Genomic DNA, 16,941 nt, shown 5'->3' with positions numbered 1-16,941 from the left:
TGACCACTGTTCTAGAGGGTATCTTTTTGTGGTTTTATTATTAAATAACTTGAACGAGGTGTAGGGAAGCATGGGATACTCCAGAACCACCAATGGAGACAAGAGGACACTCTTCTCAATGTTGTAAACTGTAGGAACAGTTAATTTGCTCAGCCCAGAACACAATCCTCCCATGAGAGACTAGTGGGAGGCCAGAGGTATGTACTCCTCGGGAGGGGGAACTACTTGACCCAGCTTTGAAGGACAGTCCTCCCATGAGAAACTAGAGGAGACGAATGTATGAACCTCTCATGAGAGGAACTACTCAACTCTACTCAGCATGACGTTTTTCCACTAAACTAAGAGTTGATATGTACCTCTCAAAAGACCCAGCAAAGAATAAAAGTATTGATTTTGCTTAGTGTCATAAAAAACAAACAATCATATAAAACCAATTAACATCAACTAAGATTGTGACAGCAGCACTCACTAAACTCTCACATGCAGATAAAAACAATAAGCAAAATACTGTATTTATTGGCTTATAACACGCACCTTTTCACCCTGAAAATCAAGGGCAAATATTGTGTGCGTGTTATATGCTGATACTGCAATTTGGGCTGCCGAGCAGGGAACGGGGAGGGGGGGAGCGGGACGAGCGCCATTAGATTGCATACAGCGAGAATCTCCTGTTTACTCGGCGGCCTCTGTAATTGGAAGTCCCGTCTCCTGGGTCGGCATTGGACCAGTGTTCTGTCTATCACAGAAGCCAGTCCAGGAGGCGGGACTTTGTATTAAAGAGGCCACCAAGTAAACAGAAGATTTTCGTTGTTTTTAATCTGATGGCGCTCGTCCCGCGCCCCCCGTCCCCTTTGAGGTGAGGCTGCATATCGGCATTGATCAGGCTGTATTGATGGGCAATTGTGAGGCTGCAGATGGCATTGATCAGGCTGCAGATGGGCAATGGTGAGGCTGCATCGATGGGCACTGACCCTTATTTTGCTTCAAAGATATTTATTTAAAATTCAAGTTTTTTCCTGACACTTCCCTCCTAAAATGATGGTGCGTGTTATACGCCTGTGTGTGTTATATTGCAATAAATATGTTAATTGTGTTGAACTGTCAAACAAAGTGGCGATACATTTGTAATACAAACCATTAGCATAGGGATATTGCATAAAAATATTCACGTGAAAACCAATTAATCCAAAAAGTATCCAAAGAAGATAATTCAATAACATGAACGGTGCAAAATCGGTCCAAATAAAAAGGGAACGGTGCAAAAAAAAAATCTTGGAAATAAATGTGTATAATGCCCCAATGTCCTTATGTAACCATATGCTACTCCACACCCAGAAGCTCCTATACCTGGTGATGACGTCCCATTGGACGAAACATGTCAGGTAAAGCTACAGCAGTGATGGAATCCTACCTGCTAGGGTGCTAGGGTAATGACTGGGCTGTTTTATCTACGTGCCTGATTTTTATCTGCCTTGCGTGAGTAGTATTCTTTTTTAATAAACTGGTGAAGTTTTATATGACTACACCAGTTCCTTCCTTCTCTCTATATTCCCCATGAGCTTCTTCTGTGGAGTGTTTTGGGAACCCATATTCTGTTTCCTGAAGTGTGCCATCCATCCATCCCAGCAGGGATCTCTCCTAAAAAGGGCAGCCTTTTTAGGAGAGATCCCTGCATATCTGAGGTCTTACCTGTCAGTAAGCAGTTTGTGAGTTGGGTGCGCACCTAGGGGTGGAGTGGCATACGGTTACATTGGGGCATTATACACATTTTCTTGCACCATTCACTTTTTATTTGGACTGATTTTGCACTGTGCACTTTATTGAATTATCATCTTTGGACATTTTTTGATGAACTGATTTTCACATGATGATTTTCATGCGATTGCTCTAAGCTCATGGGTTGTGTCATTAATGTACTAGCACTTTGTTTGACAGCGCAAAACACATTCCCAATAGTACACAGTGACCAGGATCTTGCAGTAAAACAGTACTCACAAGGCCAGGGGAGCAGCTAGGCCCATTTTAGCTGTCTCCAGGTATCTTCCAGTAAAACTATGCAGACTGGATCCTTAGGTGAAATCTCAGGATGCTTGGTACCCTCTCAGATGTTGCCCCCCCCCCCCCCCCCCCGGCTTTGCCAGAGGTGGGACTTTGCTGAACAGAAACTTGAAACAGCAGAATTTCTGGTGGTAGGCATAGCTCCCAACTGTCCCTGATTTCGAGGGACTGCTCTGATTTGGCGCAATGTCCCTCTGTCTCTCATTTCTCCTCATTTGTCCCTCATTTTGGTCTGTTCTATAAAGTTTTATATAAAATGCACTTTTTATCTTTAAAAAAGTGTTTCCCAGTGCTAAACCTTTTTTTCCAATTTGCTGCATTTGTATATTTTCAAAGCCAATATAAAGGAATAGTAGTGGTGGTAAAAACACTTGTGCACTTAATTAACCTTTTTTAAAAATGATTATTTCCCCTTTAAGGGATGTGGCAGGGGGCACGTCCTATGCCTACACACGTTTGCTTGTAGGTGTCCCTCATTCTCATCTTAAAATGTTGGGAGGTATAGCGGTAGGGGGTAGAACCCCCCCCCCCCCCCCCTCCTCCCCTCCCCACTTAAAAAGATGGAATCCATTGAACAAGAAGACACTGCTGTTCCAAAGCTCATTTAAAGCTATTTATGTGCTCCTCAGCCACTATTTGGGCACTCCTCCGCAGGGATTATTGGCTGCATCACAGTACATTTTCATGCTGCCCATTTGCCTTGCTCCACTCCTATGTTTCACAACTTTCTAGAAGGCAGGGAGGAGCAATCAAACCTGCAGCCTGTGAAATCCAGAACAGCCAAAATAAATCAACAACTGCTCCAGTGATTACAGAGGAGCCAAAATAACTTACTGTACCTAACATCCTAGAAACCTAACTAGGAGGGTACTACATCAGCAAAAATGTCTTCCCTTGTAGGGCAAGAATTGGGTTTTATTGAACCAAGTCTTGCAAATCATTTCTGCACATCCCAGTGGCCAACAGCATTCAACAACTGCTGGCCTATAGCTTAGATTTCGTAGAGGCATTTATCTAATTGCATACAGTTTTTTTATTTTTTTCATCTTTTTTTTTTTTTTTAGCTCCCATGGGCGATGTATATGAAAATCATATTTTCCACAATCCATTTCTTAACATTTCCAAAAGAAAAAAGTACATACACATACATACATACAGTTAGTAAGGTTGAATAAAGACACCAGTGCGTCCAGTTCAACCTGAGTGAGTGTCTACAACTGTCTGTATCCCCAGTACATTGTGTCTCATTAAGATGCTAATCTATTATTATTTATTTAAGGTACCCATATAGCTCCATTAATTTATGCAGCGATCCACATACACATCGCACACTCACATCAGTCCCTACCCTCAAGGAGCCCACAATCCAAGGTCCCCAACTCACATTCATATACTAGGGCCAATTTATTTTGGACAGAAGCCAATTGACCTACTTGCATGTCTTTGGATTGTGGGAGGAAACCGGAGTACCCGGAGGAAGCCCACACAGGCCCAGGAAGAACATGCAAACTCCAGGCAGGTAGTTTCGTGGTTGGGGTACAAACCAGCGACCCTTTTAACCGCTAGGTGAGAGTGCTACCCACTACACCACTGTGCCACCCGACATGGCCCATCTACTTTAGTTAAGGGGAGTAGATGGGCCATGTAAAATATTTTATATCGTAATATTCTTCGTTTTTTTTTTTTTTTTTTTTAATATTTTCTGTTTTTGTATTATTTTATGCTGCTTTTCTGTTCCAGAAACACTGTAAAGCTTCCAAAAACTGCATTGAAATTCTTCCGGATAACCTGGCTGTCTTCTGGAGGAATCATCTGCTGGAAGTGGATTTTTCCGATAACGCCCTAAAGGATGTTCCCAGGGACCTTTTCCAGCTGGAGGTAACGTTCCCTAGCGGGATCACCTGACCTGGCATGTAGCTAAATCATTTGAATGGATCCTTTCATCTTACTTGAGGTCAATAATGGAGTAAACTTGCATGAGTGCTCAACCTGTGGCCCTCCGGCTATTACGGAACTACAAGTCTCACCTTGCCTCTGCCTTTGGGAGTCATGCTTATAACTGTCAATTTAGCAAACGCCTCATGGGATTTGTAGTTCTGCAACAGCAGGAGGGACATGCGGAGGTTGAGCACCCATGGAAGTATCCAGTTTTTTTTTACAGGTATCCAAGAATTTATGACAACGGAGATCAGAAATTTCTTAGAGAATCCATGTTACTTTCCATTTTTTGCAGATAAATGAAAGATGTAATTTTCTACAACTCTGCAGGAAAAGCAAAATTATGAATGCATGCAGGGTAATGCATTCCTAATGTTTCGCATTTGTTTTCAAAGCTGCATGAGTGGTGTATGGGGGAATGGTGGATTTCTGTGAACTACGTAGAGCGGTGGTCCTCAACCTCAGTCCTCAAGGATCCCCAATGGGCCATGTTTTCAGGTTTTCCTTTACTTTGCACAGCTGCTTTAAATCAATATCAATGTCATGGTATTGATAAGAGCCATTTTATCTAAGGGAAGTTCCCAAAACATGGCCTGTTTGGGGGTACTTGAGGACTGAGGTTGAGAACCACTGATGTAGAGGAAGGCCAAGAGCGCTTCTTGGTATCCATTCGACTATACTTAAAGAGGAACTGCAGTCTGCTCACATAGTTTTGTAATAAACACATCTTTGGCATTCTGAAGCTTCACTCCAACCTATTTGCATATTATTTTATATATACTGTGATTCTGTACTTGCCAAATATGCTGCAGAAATCTCCCCCCACTGCATCTGGCTGCAGCCATTTTAACTGTGGGCAGCTGAAGCTGCTGCCTGTTCACTTCCTGGATTTACACAGAGACACAGAGGCACACCTCCAGATCAGCTGCTCTCATTGATGCTGTTATGACTCCCACCCCCCCTCTTGGAAAACTCTCACAAGAGAGAGCTGTGCATGATGTCATAAGCCTAGGCTAATGACCAGTGTGTGAAACAATATGTGTAGCGCTTAAGAATAATAACACATGCATGAAAACATGATAATGAGGTGAGAAACATACATATGAATGTGTAAACAAGAAAAATGTCCAAAAAATATGTAAAAACCTGGAGTTACACAAGTGCAACCCAGTGGGTGCTATAGCTAAATGTAACAGTGCTAAAAAAGTGAGAAAAGTTCTTGGGAGTCTACCTTCCTAAGAACTCTGGTGCAGATAGGAATGTGTCAATCAGATCCAAGAAAACGATGTACATGCGATGGAGTACACTTACCAGCAGTGATGGACACACATACCATACGGCAGAGGGTCAAATGCGCCTGTAATTCTCCTGTTGGTGTCACCTGGAATATATGGATGAGCAGATCCCAATCCCCGACCCGAAAAGGCACACAGAGGACCGTAATAACGTCAGCCAGAGGTGTCTCCAACGTATCCAGGATCAAAAGGAGCAGGATGGAATATAAAAAGAAATGCGAGAAAAAGCTCCTTATGGGGCAGGTCAACCAATAATATTTATTGGAGTGCAAATCTCACTACGGCTTGCAAGATAAAAAAACATTGTAAAAAGAAACAGTCCAAAATCCAATGTGGTATAATGGAAAGGATAAAAAAGCAATTTGGGAGTCTCAAATGAGCAAGTCCCCAGTTGAAGACCCCATGTGTCGAAACGCATCAGGCTTGCTCATTTGAGACTCCCACATTGCTTTTTTATCCTTTCTATTATACCACATTGGATTTTGGACTTTTTACAATGTTTTTATCTTGCAAGCCGTTTTGAGATTTGCACTCCAATAAATATTATTGGTTGACCTGCACCATATGGAGCTTTTTCTCTCATTTCTTTTTACATTCCATCCTGCTCCTTTTGATCCTGAATCCTGACTACATCGTTTTCTGGGATCTGATTGACACATTCCTATCTGCACCAGAGTTCTCAGGAAGGGAGACTCCCAAGAACTTTTCTCACTTTTTTAGCACTATTACATTTAGCTATAGCACCCACGGGGGTTGCTCTTGGATGACTCCGGATTTTACATATTTTTTGGCCATTTTTCTTGTCTACACATTCATATGTATGTTTCTCGCCTCATTATCATGTATTCATGCATGTGTTATTATTATTAAGCGCTGCACATATTGTTTCACGTGTTGTTTTGACTTTGTTTGAGTGTTAGCAGCTTTATTTTGCACTTATTTTAGGTTAGCGCAGTATTTCCCCCCCTCTTTTGCACATAGACTAAGGACCAGACAAGAAACAGGAAGTGGGCTGTATAAGGTATTTACCGGCAGAAAAAAATGTTTTCTGAAGGTCCACTCTAAAGCAGAACTACCCCCCCCCCCCCCTTATCCTTTTCAGCCAAGGAAGCTGCCACATTAGCCTCTGATTGATCTGCACCAGCCATTTGATGGTACGACAGATTGGTTGAGAGCACAACCAATGTGACAGTCCGCTTTCATGGAATGCTGGGAATGCAACAGTTTTTTGACAATCAAAGGGGATAGTTCCGCTTTAAAGTGACCCCAAGCTATAGTATAACCACTTGCTGTCAAATTACCTACATGTTATGGCCTTAACCCCAGTATTTATTTATTTTTTTATTTTTTTATGGCGGGCGATGTTCTTTCATCTAAAAGCAATCCTAGTTGCTGATTAGCCACTGGATTGCATTTATAGGTGGCGGGGGGGGGGGCGATCCACCCTCCTGCTGCCCACTGGTGGCTCTCCGGGCTCTCTCGTGTGACCAGGGAGCCCAGTATCCGACCGATGCCGGGTTATCATAGAGCTGGCTGAGGACCGGAAAGGTAAGCCGATCAGCGGCGGCTGTCAGAGTGACATCGGTCCTGTTCAAATAGAGCAGCCGCCAAATAGAGCAGCCGCCAGATTATCTGTGCCACCTACCAGTACACAACAGTGCCACCTACCAGTGCCCACAGTGCCATCCATCAGTGCCACCTATCAGTGCCCACAGTGCCACCTATCAATGTCACCAATCAGTGCCTCAACAGTGCTGCCCATCAGTGTCACCGACCAGTGCCCATCAGTGGTACCTTTCAGTAGCACCTATCAGTGCCACCCATCAGGGCTTATCAGTGACCATCTGTGCCCATCAGTACCACCTTATCTGTCCCCATCAGTTCTGCCTTATCTGTGCCTATCAATGCCCATCAGTGCAGCCCATAAGTGCCCATCAGTGCCATCTCATCAGCGCATATCAATGAAGGAGAAAAATGACCTGTTTGCGAAATTTTATAACAGACTATGAAACATGATTTTTTTTTTTTTCAAAATGTTCCATCTTTTTTTTTTTGTTTGTTTAGCAAAAGATAAAAACCCCAGCTGTGATTAAATACCACCAAAAGAAAGCTCTATTTGTGTGAAAAAATTATAAAAATTTCATTTGGGTATAGGAGGGGCCTCTAAGTGCCCAGTAAGCAAGTGGTAAAAAAAAAAAAGTAATCAAATATTAGAAATGTGATTAGAAAAATTGGCACCTCTAATCCACCGTAGTGCTGTGAGGTTCTCATTTAGAATCAATATTGAAATCACAAATGAAAAGGCAGACACAAGTAAAAAAAAAAAAAAAAAAAAATGAAGATGCTAAACAAATGACATTTGCCAAGGGAAGAAAAATAAAACTTGTTTTGTGGTGGCTGCCCTTTAATCAACAGAGCTTTGCTTTTCTACAGACTAACGAAAGTAGAAGGTCATTTGGCCAAGTGAGATAAGATTTAAGGAACCAGTTGAATTACATCTAACTGCAGGAAGACCACAAGACACAAATGTTGACCAATATGCTCTTTGTTATGAAGCTGCTGGTGTGTGTTGTGAGCATGTACACTACTGTGCAAAAGTTTTAGACGGGTGTGAAAATGCTGTAAGGGTCAGTTCACACCAGGCGCAGTTCTGTTCAGTTCCGTGTGCTTTTTTTTTTCTGCACTAAAAATGCATGCACAGTGTTTTCCATGTATTCCAATGGCTCTAGTTCTTACCATGCAGTCAGTTTCTGGTGCAGAAACTTTACCGGAACTGACTGTATTGGTGCAGAAAAAAATGGAACTGCATCTGGTGTGAACTGGCCCTAAATTAAGAATGATTTCAGTAAAAGGAGTGCTAAAGTGGAATTAAAGCGGGAGTCCGCCGGGACTCCGCGTTTTTTTTTTTTTTTAAAAGCCAGCAGCTACAAATACTGCAGCTGCTGACTTTTAAAATCGTGACACTTACCTGTCCAGCGCGCCCGCGATGTCGGCACCCGAAGCCGATCTCTAGATCGTCTATCGTGTGCTGCCGCCGCCATCTTGGGTATGGGAATCAGGAAATGGAGCCTTTCGGCTTCATTTCCCGGTTCCCTACTGCGCATGCGCGAATCGCGCTGCGCAATAAGGACGGTCCCCGCTGCCTCTGGGATCTGTGTGTTTCCCAGCAGGCAGCGGGGCACTTGCGGAAAGGGGCGGGCACTTGCGGAAAGGGGCGTAATCTACGCCCCTTTCCGCAGAGAGCTATCCCGGAAGTGGGTGCAGATACCTGTACTGTACAGGTATCTGCACCCCCCTCCCCCCTGAAAGGTGCCAATTGTGGCGCCGGAGGGGGGGAGGGTTCCGATGAGCGGAGGTCCACTTTAGGGTGGACCTCCGCTTTAAACTCCACTTTTGCAGTTGCACCTATAGGTAAGTCTAGAATAAGGCTTACCTGTAGGAACAGTGACTATCTCCTAAACTTGCACCGTTTAGAAGATATGCACACAACATGCAGCCAGTGAAGCCATCGCGGCCCCCCCCCCCCCGGCCATTCATACAGCTGGAGCCTGCCAACCCGGAAGGAAGACCGTGTAAACAATTGCAGCTCTGGGGAGTAGTGACAGCGCTGCGATGGAGGGTTCCATGTACAGGTAAGTCTGTCATAATGTGCATTATGACTTAAAGAGGAAGTAAACCCTGATGAGTTTACTTCTTCTTTCATTCCCTGCAAAGGCAAAGCATAATGGACTACTATGCATCGCATAGTAGTCCATTATGTGTCACTTACCTGACACAGGAGCCAGCGATGTCACCGATGTCCCCTGTAGTCCGGCGCATCCATCTCGGTGGGGTCTCGCAGCTCCGCCGCTGTCATTTGGCGAAGCCGCGATGACGTCACTCCTGCGCATGCGCACGGGAGCCAACACGCGCAGCAGCTCCGTCGTTGAAAATGCCGCGCTCAGTGCGCCTGCGCGCCGCTGTCTACGGCGTGGCTGTCTTCGGGCAAATATCTCCTAAACTGTATTGGTTTAGGAGATATTTATTGGACCTACAGGTAAGCCTTAATCTAGGCTTACCTGTAGGTCAAAGTGGGTTGTAAGGGTTTACAACCACTTTAAACCTTCAGAGGGGCCCATTGTTTGTTTTTATATTTTTCTGGCAGTTTACTACCACTTTGATAGTTTCATTTTATCAATTAACAAAATAGAAAGTACATGATGAGAAGAAAAATCCAAATCATTATCTAAACACCTCAGATCCCTTATTTCTTACATTTTTTTGGCAGCTAGGATTGCCATAGCGCAAGCATGGAAAACCCCTCAAGTAAACCTGGCGCTTGTCAAAAATAAAATTTCCTGGATCATGATTAATGAAAAATTGACTAGTATTCTCCGAGACCAACAAAACCGATTTTAAAAGACATGGAGTCCCTGGGTTAGATATCTTCAGTCACCGTGAGGGGGGGGGGGGGGGTTAGTGGGCTGGAGCGTGGGGATCGTCTATATACTCTCTCTCTTTTTTACTCCTTTTTCTTTTCCCTTCTTCTTCTGCTCTACTTTTTTTTTTTTTTTTTTTTTTTTTCTTTTCTCCTTTGTTTCTTTTCTTCTTTTACTCTATCTTTTGTGAACAGGGCCACTTTGCTCCCATAGTTTGGATTTCGAATGGGTGAAAGTGGACTTTAGGGAGCGTCTAAAACAGCAGGCGCTCACTATTACATGACTCCTACAACTCAGATCTAGCTTACAGATCTCCAACTCACGACAATTTTTTATGGTAAACCACAAAGGCTTTTGTTAATATTGTTTGATATTTATTGAATAGTCCTGGCAGGTAAAGGTTGGTTGATATATAATTTACCTGTTTGTTGATGTGTGTTATAATATGAATACCTATGGCATTGTTCGCATGGATCTGAGATTCACGACTGTACTATGAAAGTGATCTAAATATGTATAGAAGTGAACCCTTGTTATTGATGGAAAAAAGATAACTTTAATAAAAATTATTGGAATACAAATGTAATTACAATTAAATAATAATTTAAAGAAAAAAAAAATCCAAATCATATCAATATTTGATGTGACTGCCCTTTGCCTACAAAACAGCATCAATTCTTCTAGGTAGACTTACACACAGTTCCTGAAGGAACTTGGCAGGTAGGTTGTTCCAAACATCTTGGAGAACTAACCTCAGATCTTCTGTGGATGTCGGCTGCCTCAAATCCTTCTGTCGCTTCATGTAATCCCAGATAGACTCCATGATGGTGAGATCAGGGCTCCGTGGGGGCAAAACCATCACTTCCAGGACTCCTTGTTCTTCTTTACACTTAAGATAGTTCCTAATGACATTGGCTGCATGTTTGGGGTTGTTGTCCTGCTGCAGAATTAATTTGGGGCCAATCACAGGTTGAGAAATACAGGCCGATACTTCTCCATCATACCAATACCGTCACTGAGGCGTGTCATTGGCCTGTAATTCTCAGCATTGAGGACACCATTGATCAGGTAATGTTGAGGACCATGGACGCAGTGGTTGACCAAAGAAGCTTAATGCAGCAGATGAAAGACACATCATGGTTACATATTCGATATTGTAAAGGAGGCTAAGCGACTCGACTATGCAGGAAAACAGGAACTGGGGTGCAGAAAATGGCAGCAGGTGCTCTGGACTGATAAGTCAAAATGTGAAATATTTGGCTGTAGCAGGAGGCAGTTTGTTGTGGAAGGGCTGGACAGTAGTACAATAATGAGTGTCTGTCGCCAACTGTGAAGCATAGAGGAGGTTCTACGCAAGTCTCAGGCTGCATTTCTGCAAATAGAGATTTGGTCAGGATCAATGGTGTCCTCAATGCTGAGAAATACAGGCAGATACTTATCCACCATGCCATACCATGAGGCAGGGGTGTGATTGGCCACAAATTTATTCTGCAGCAGCACAATGACCCCAGACATACAGACAATGTCATTAAGTCACTATCTTCAGTGTAAAGAAGAACAAGGAGTCCTGGAAGTGATGGTTTGGCCCCCACAGAGCCCCATTCTCACCATCATGGAGTCTGTCTGGGATGACATGAAGAGACAGAAGGATTTGAGGGAGCTGTGCTTAGTTCTCCAAGATGTTTGGAACAACCTACCTGCGGAGTACCTTCAAAAATTGTGTGCTAGTCTACCTAGAAGTATTGATGCTGTTTTGTGGGCAAAGGGCGGTCACATCAAATATTGATTTGGATTTCTCTTCTGTTCAATTACTTTCCATTTTGTTAATTGATAAAAATAAATTATCCAATTTTCTGAAAGCTTTCTTATTTCACAACATTTTTTTTTTCACACCTTCTTAAAACTTTTGCACAGTAATGTAAATCTAACTGGTTAAATTTCTTATTATTTTACATATACAGTAAAACCTTGGATTGCGAGCATAATTCGTTCCAGAAACATGCTTGTAATCCAAACAAAGCACTTTTATATCAAAGCGAATTTCCCCATAAGAAATAATGGAAACTCAAATGATTCGTTCCACAACCATTTCATAGGTCATTCAATTTATAGTCCATATAAAAAAATTACAGCAATGTGACCAGGTTTTGTAACCATAAAATGTCCATCCACAAATGGAAGCCTCCACAAGGGGATTAGAAGCAAAATCCAGCAGGAGCTCCAGAGTATAAAAGAGAAGAGAGGAGCCTCTAAGTGTAGCAATATGGTTACATTTAATGAAGGTACAACATTTAGCAACTCACATGATTGATGAATAAAAGAGTAACATCTAAGTATGAAGGCATCCGGGGTAAAGCTGTCCACATAGACCGCCCTCCTCACTGCCGGATCTCACCGCTGTCAGTTTGCAATCATGACCGGGAAGACTACCCTGCAGTAGAGCGATCTGAAAGCGAGGCTTGAAGCGCTCATGGAGCGCAGCATGGAAGGGATGACGTTGATGACAGTGAGGAGGATTGTCTATGTGGACAGCTTTACCCCGGATGCCTTCATACTTAGATGTGCCTGTTTTAATCATCAACCATGTTACATAGTAGGTGAGGTTGAAAAAACACACAAGTCCATCAAGTCCAGCCTATGTGTGTGATTATATGTCAGTATTATATTGTATATCCCTGTATGTTTCAGTCATTCAGGTGCTTAGCTAATAGTTTTTTAAAACTATCAATGCCCCCCGCTGAGACCACCGCCTGTGGAAGGGAATTCCACATCCTTGCCGCTCTTACAGTAAAGAACCCTCTACGTAGTTTAAGGTTAAACCTCTTTTCTTCTAATTTTAATGAGCGGCCACGTGTCTTGTTAAACTCTCTTCGGCAAAAAAGTTTTATCCCTATTGTGGGGTCACCAGTATGGTATTTGTATATGAAAAAACATATCCCCTCTCAGTATCTCTTCTCCAGAGAGAATAAGTTCAGTGCTCGCAACCTTTCCTCATAACTAATATCCTCCAGACCCTTTATTAGCTTTGTTGCCCTTCTTTGTACTCGCTCCATTTCCAGTACATCCTTCCTGAGGACTGGTGCCCAGAACTGGACAGCATACTCCAGGTGCGGCCGGACCAGAGTCTTGTAGAGCGGGAGAATTGACGTTTTATCTCTGGAGTTGATCCCCTTTTTAATGCCAATATTCTGTTTGCTTTGTTAGCAGCAGCTTGCCATTGCATGCCATTGCTGAGCCTATCATCTACTAGGACCCCCAGGTCCTTTTCAATCCTAGATTTCCCTCAGAGGTTCTCCCCCCAGTCTATAGATTACATTCATATTTTTGCCACCCAAATGCATTATTTTACATTTTTCTACATTGAACCTCATTTTCCATGTAGTTGCCCACCCCATTCATTTGTTCAGATCTTTTTGCAAGGTTTCCACATCCTGCGGAGAAGTTATTGCCCAGCTTAGCTTAGTATCCTCCGCAAATACAGAGATTGAACTGTTTGCCCCATCCTCCAGGTCATTTATGAACAAATTAAATAGAATTGGTTCCAGCACAGAACCCTGGGGGACCCCACTACCTACCCCTGACCATTCTGTGTACTCCCCATTTATCACCACCCTCTGAACTCGCCCTTGTAGCCAGTTTTCAATCCATGTACTCATCCTATGGTCCATTTATGGGGAACTGTGTCAAATCCTTTTGCAAAATCCAGATACACCATGTCTACAGGCCTTCCTTTATCTAGATGTCAACTCACCTCCTCATAGAAGGTTAGTAGATTGGTTTGGCAAGAACGATTCTTTATGAATCCATGCTGATTACTGCTAATGATACCGTTCTCATTACTAAAATCTTGTATATAGTCCCTTCTCATCCCCTCCAAGAGTTTACATACTATTGATGTTAGGCTAACTGGTCTGTAATTCCCAGGGATGTATTTTGGGACCTTTTTAAAATATTGGTGCTACATTGGCTTTTCTCCAATCAGCTGGTACCATTCCAGTCAGTAAAAATTAGGAAAATGTGAGTTTCTAAATGTTGTACCTTCATTAAATGTGAACATATTGCTACACTTAGAGGCGCCTCTTTTCTCTTTTATACTCAGTTGTGACCTGACACTACTTGTATATCAAGATATCGCTTGTATATAAAGTCAAAATTTATTTTAACATTTTGCTTGTCTTGCAAAAAGCTCTCAAACCAATGTTTTACTTTACAGATAGGAGTATTTACAGCAATGTCCAAAGCCTTATATATTAGGGTGTACAGCTAAAACTACACTTTGAGCTCAAAGAGAGAATCTACCTTTTTCTTTTCCCTTTCTTTGGCAAAAAAGGTAGACTGTCCCTTTTGTAAATCGTAGGATATTTGGTATGACCCAAGCCTTTCAAGGCTGCCTGTCTTTCTACATCTGTTGTAGAACTGATGATCCTGCCATTCCTAGATTGTAAGTTCTAATGAGCAGGGCCCTCTGATTGTTCCTGTATTGTATTGAATTGTACTGTCTGCCCTCATGTTGTAAAACACTGTGCAAATTGTTGGCACTATATAAATCCTGTATAATAATAATATTAATAGGTATTAATAATAGCAATAATCGGTATCTATAATAATAGGTAATAATAGAAGTAACTAGACATGTACAATTCATTTCGTTCCGAATTAGTTTTTCAACGAAATTCGACAAATTTGTTAATTCAGAAATATTCAAATTAACGAAAACCCGTTTAACAAATTTTTCTGAAAAATTTGTAAATGCGTAAATTAGTAATTGTGTAAATTAGTAGATGTGTAAATTCATAAAAGTATAAATTTCGAAAATCCCGAAGAAAGAAAGAAAATCCGGAAATAAGAATGAAAATCCGAAAAATTCCAAAGAAAGAAAATCCGAAAATTCCAAAGAAAGAAAATACGAAAATTCCAAAGAAAGAAAATACGGAAATAAGAATGAAAATCCGAAAATTCTAAAATCCGAAATAATAACAAATGACCTAATAATAATAACTATTACTAACTATTAAATTATAGGCATTGGAATTTCCTTTCAAATTTGGCTGTTCGTGAACGCAGCGAATACGAATTTATCCAAAGTTACAAATTATGCGAAATAACAAATGCTGCATCTAAAGGAATAGACTATAACTGATTAATAATAATAAATATTGATAATAATAACTTTCTATTAGTATTATTATTTATTATTCATTACGTTCCATCCATTTAGATGCGGCATTCGTTATTTTGGATGATTCGTAACTTCGGATAAATTCTTATTCGTTACCTTCACTAACAGCCAAATTTGAAAGGAAATTCCAATACCTATAATTTAATAGTTATTATTAGTTAGTTATTTCGGATTTTCTAATTTAGGGATTTGGGAATTTAGCAATTTGCAAATTTAGGAATTTCAAAATTTGCAAATTTATGAATCCAAACAAATGGAACGTAACGAATTCAGATTTTTCTGAAGTTATGAATTTATTCGAAATAACAATTTCGATCATAATGACCCGAAAAATGAAAAAAAAAAAAAAAACGAATGTACCGTAATGAAAACAAACTTATTTGTCTGCAGTGCACATGTCTAGAAGTAACAGATTGTTCACTAGTCTTGCTGTATGTAGTTCTCACTTGATTTGTAATTCTTACATTTTGCCACATGATGGCGCTCATGATCAGTTTTTCCAGCAATGATCTTTAGGTTGGTGGTTTTATATGTTGAATTCATTACTCTTTTCTTTTTTTTTTCTTTTCTTTTTCTTCCACAGCTTGTTAAAAATTTAATTATGTAAACCACCGGCTATGGTGTTATCTTGCAGAAAGCAATTAATGGACCCCACTAACAGTCTTCATATTCTTCCTAGGCTTTACAGTATTTGAAGCTTTCCGGGAACCAGCTGGCCTCCTTGCCACCCGCTGACACCTGGACTTGCAGACTTCTGAAGAGTTTGGATCTGTCCAAGAACCAGCTGGGGAGGTGAGCTTCTACTGCTGTACACAGAGCACCATGACCCTCAGAAAATATCATCAATGCTGTGTTGCTGGAACTGCATGCAAGACGCAGAGGGGGAGATTTACTAAAACTGATGCACAAAGAATCTGGTGCAAGTTGTGCATATTAAACAGTCAGCTTCCAGGTTTTAGTGCGGGTTCCTGCACAGATCTCTATTGAAATTGCCCCCCCAGTCACCAAAAGTAGTGCAGGAATTATTTTTGGAGATCAGTGCAGTGTTGCAAAGTTGGTGTCGCTCCGATTTGGGACGCTCCTATGGCTGGCAATAGGCTCCGATTTGACCTGTCAAATCGCACCGATGTGAACGGGGGCTTAGGCCCCTTTCACACCGAGGCGGTTTTCAGGCCTGTGTAGCGCCTGAAAAAACCGACCCCTTTCACTCCAGTGTGAAAGCCGGAGGGCTTTCACACTGGAACAGTGCGCTGGCAGGGCGGTGAAAAAAGTCCTGCTAGCCACATCTTTGGAGCGGTGTATTCACTGCTCCTACCCATTGAAATCAATGGGGCAGCGCGGCTATACCGCCGGCAAAGCGGCGCTTTGCGGGCGGTTTTAACCCTTTTTCGGCCGCTAGCTGGGGTTAAAACAACGGTAAAGCGCCGACGCCCGCACCGCCTCAGTGTGAAAGTGGCCTTATTGTCAAAGCTTAATTGAACAAGGTGAGGTTAGAAGCTGATTGGTTACTATGCACAGCTGCACCAGATTCTGAGTTCTCCAGTTTTAGTAAATCTTCCCCCAGAGATTGGTCATATTTAAGGACTCTTTCGATCAGGGGTAATGCTTACCACCCTCTGAAAAGTGATCTGTGGTTGATTGTGTTTTAAATGGTGGTGTAGTGTCATATTTTGCTCCCCATGATAGAATGCTCCGGAAGTGACGTTGCGGCCAGAAATTTAGCACTGCGGATGTGTTCCAAACACTCGCGCCAAATGATTTGCAACAATGCAGACCAGTGAAACCGTCAGATAATGTCAGAGAAGTGAAGGAAGGTAATCCCCTCCCTGAGCCACAGTTACCCGCTCTCTCTCTGCCACTCTCTGCTCTGTCTAAAGTTAATGTCACGATTACCTCCCCTCACTCCCGTGACATTATCTGACGGTTTCACTGAACTACATTGTCGGAAATCCTCTGCAACGCACCGCACATGCGCAGTGCAAACTTTCTGGCCGCAACGTCACTTCCGGAGCATTCTATGATGGGGAGAAAAATATGACACTACAAGTGGCAT

At 42.1% G+C, this 16,941-nt stretch overlaps 1 protein-coding gene across 1 annotated transcript in view; it reads left to right on the top strand.

Annotated features, from left to right (window-relative positions):
* The window catches only part of LOC143959292 (leucine-rich repeat serine/threonine-protein kinase 1-like), a gene marked incomplete in the record, with an annotated part of 364,255 nt that overhangs the window by 174,994 nt on the left and 172,320 nt on the right, over positions 1 to 16,941 (top strand). The window contains 2 exon segments of the mRNA XM_077467970.1: positions 3,799 to 3,936; positions 15,568 to 15,680. Coding sequence (XP_077324096.1) covers positions 3,799 to 3,936; positions 15,568 to 15,680 — 251 coding nt within the window.

The sequence above is a fragment of the Lithobates pipiens genome, unplaced genomic scaffold (genome assembly GCF_037356315.1).
Source record: "Lithobates pipiens isolate NorthernLeopardFrog02 unplaced genomic scaffold, aLitPip1_a1.2 Scaffold_7, whole genome shotgun sequence".
NCBI classification, from domain to species: domain Eukaryota; kingdom Metazoa; phylum Chordata; class Amphibia; order Anura; family Ranidae; genus Lithobates; species Lithobates pipiens.
This window is presented reverse-complemented; position numbering and strand designations above follow the sequence as displayed.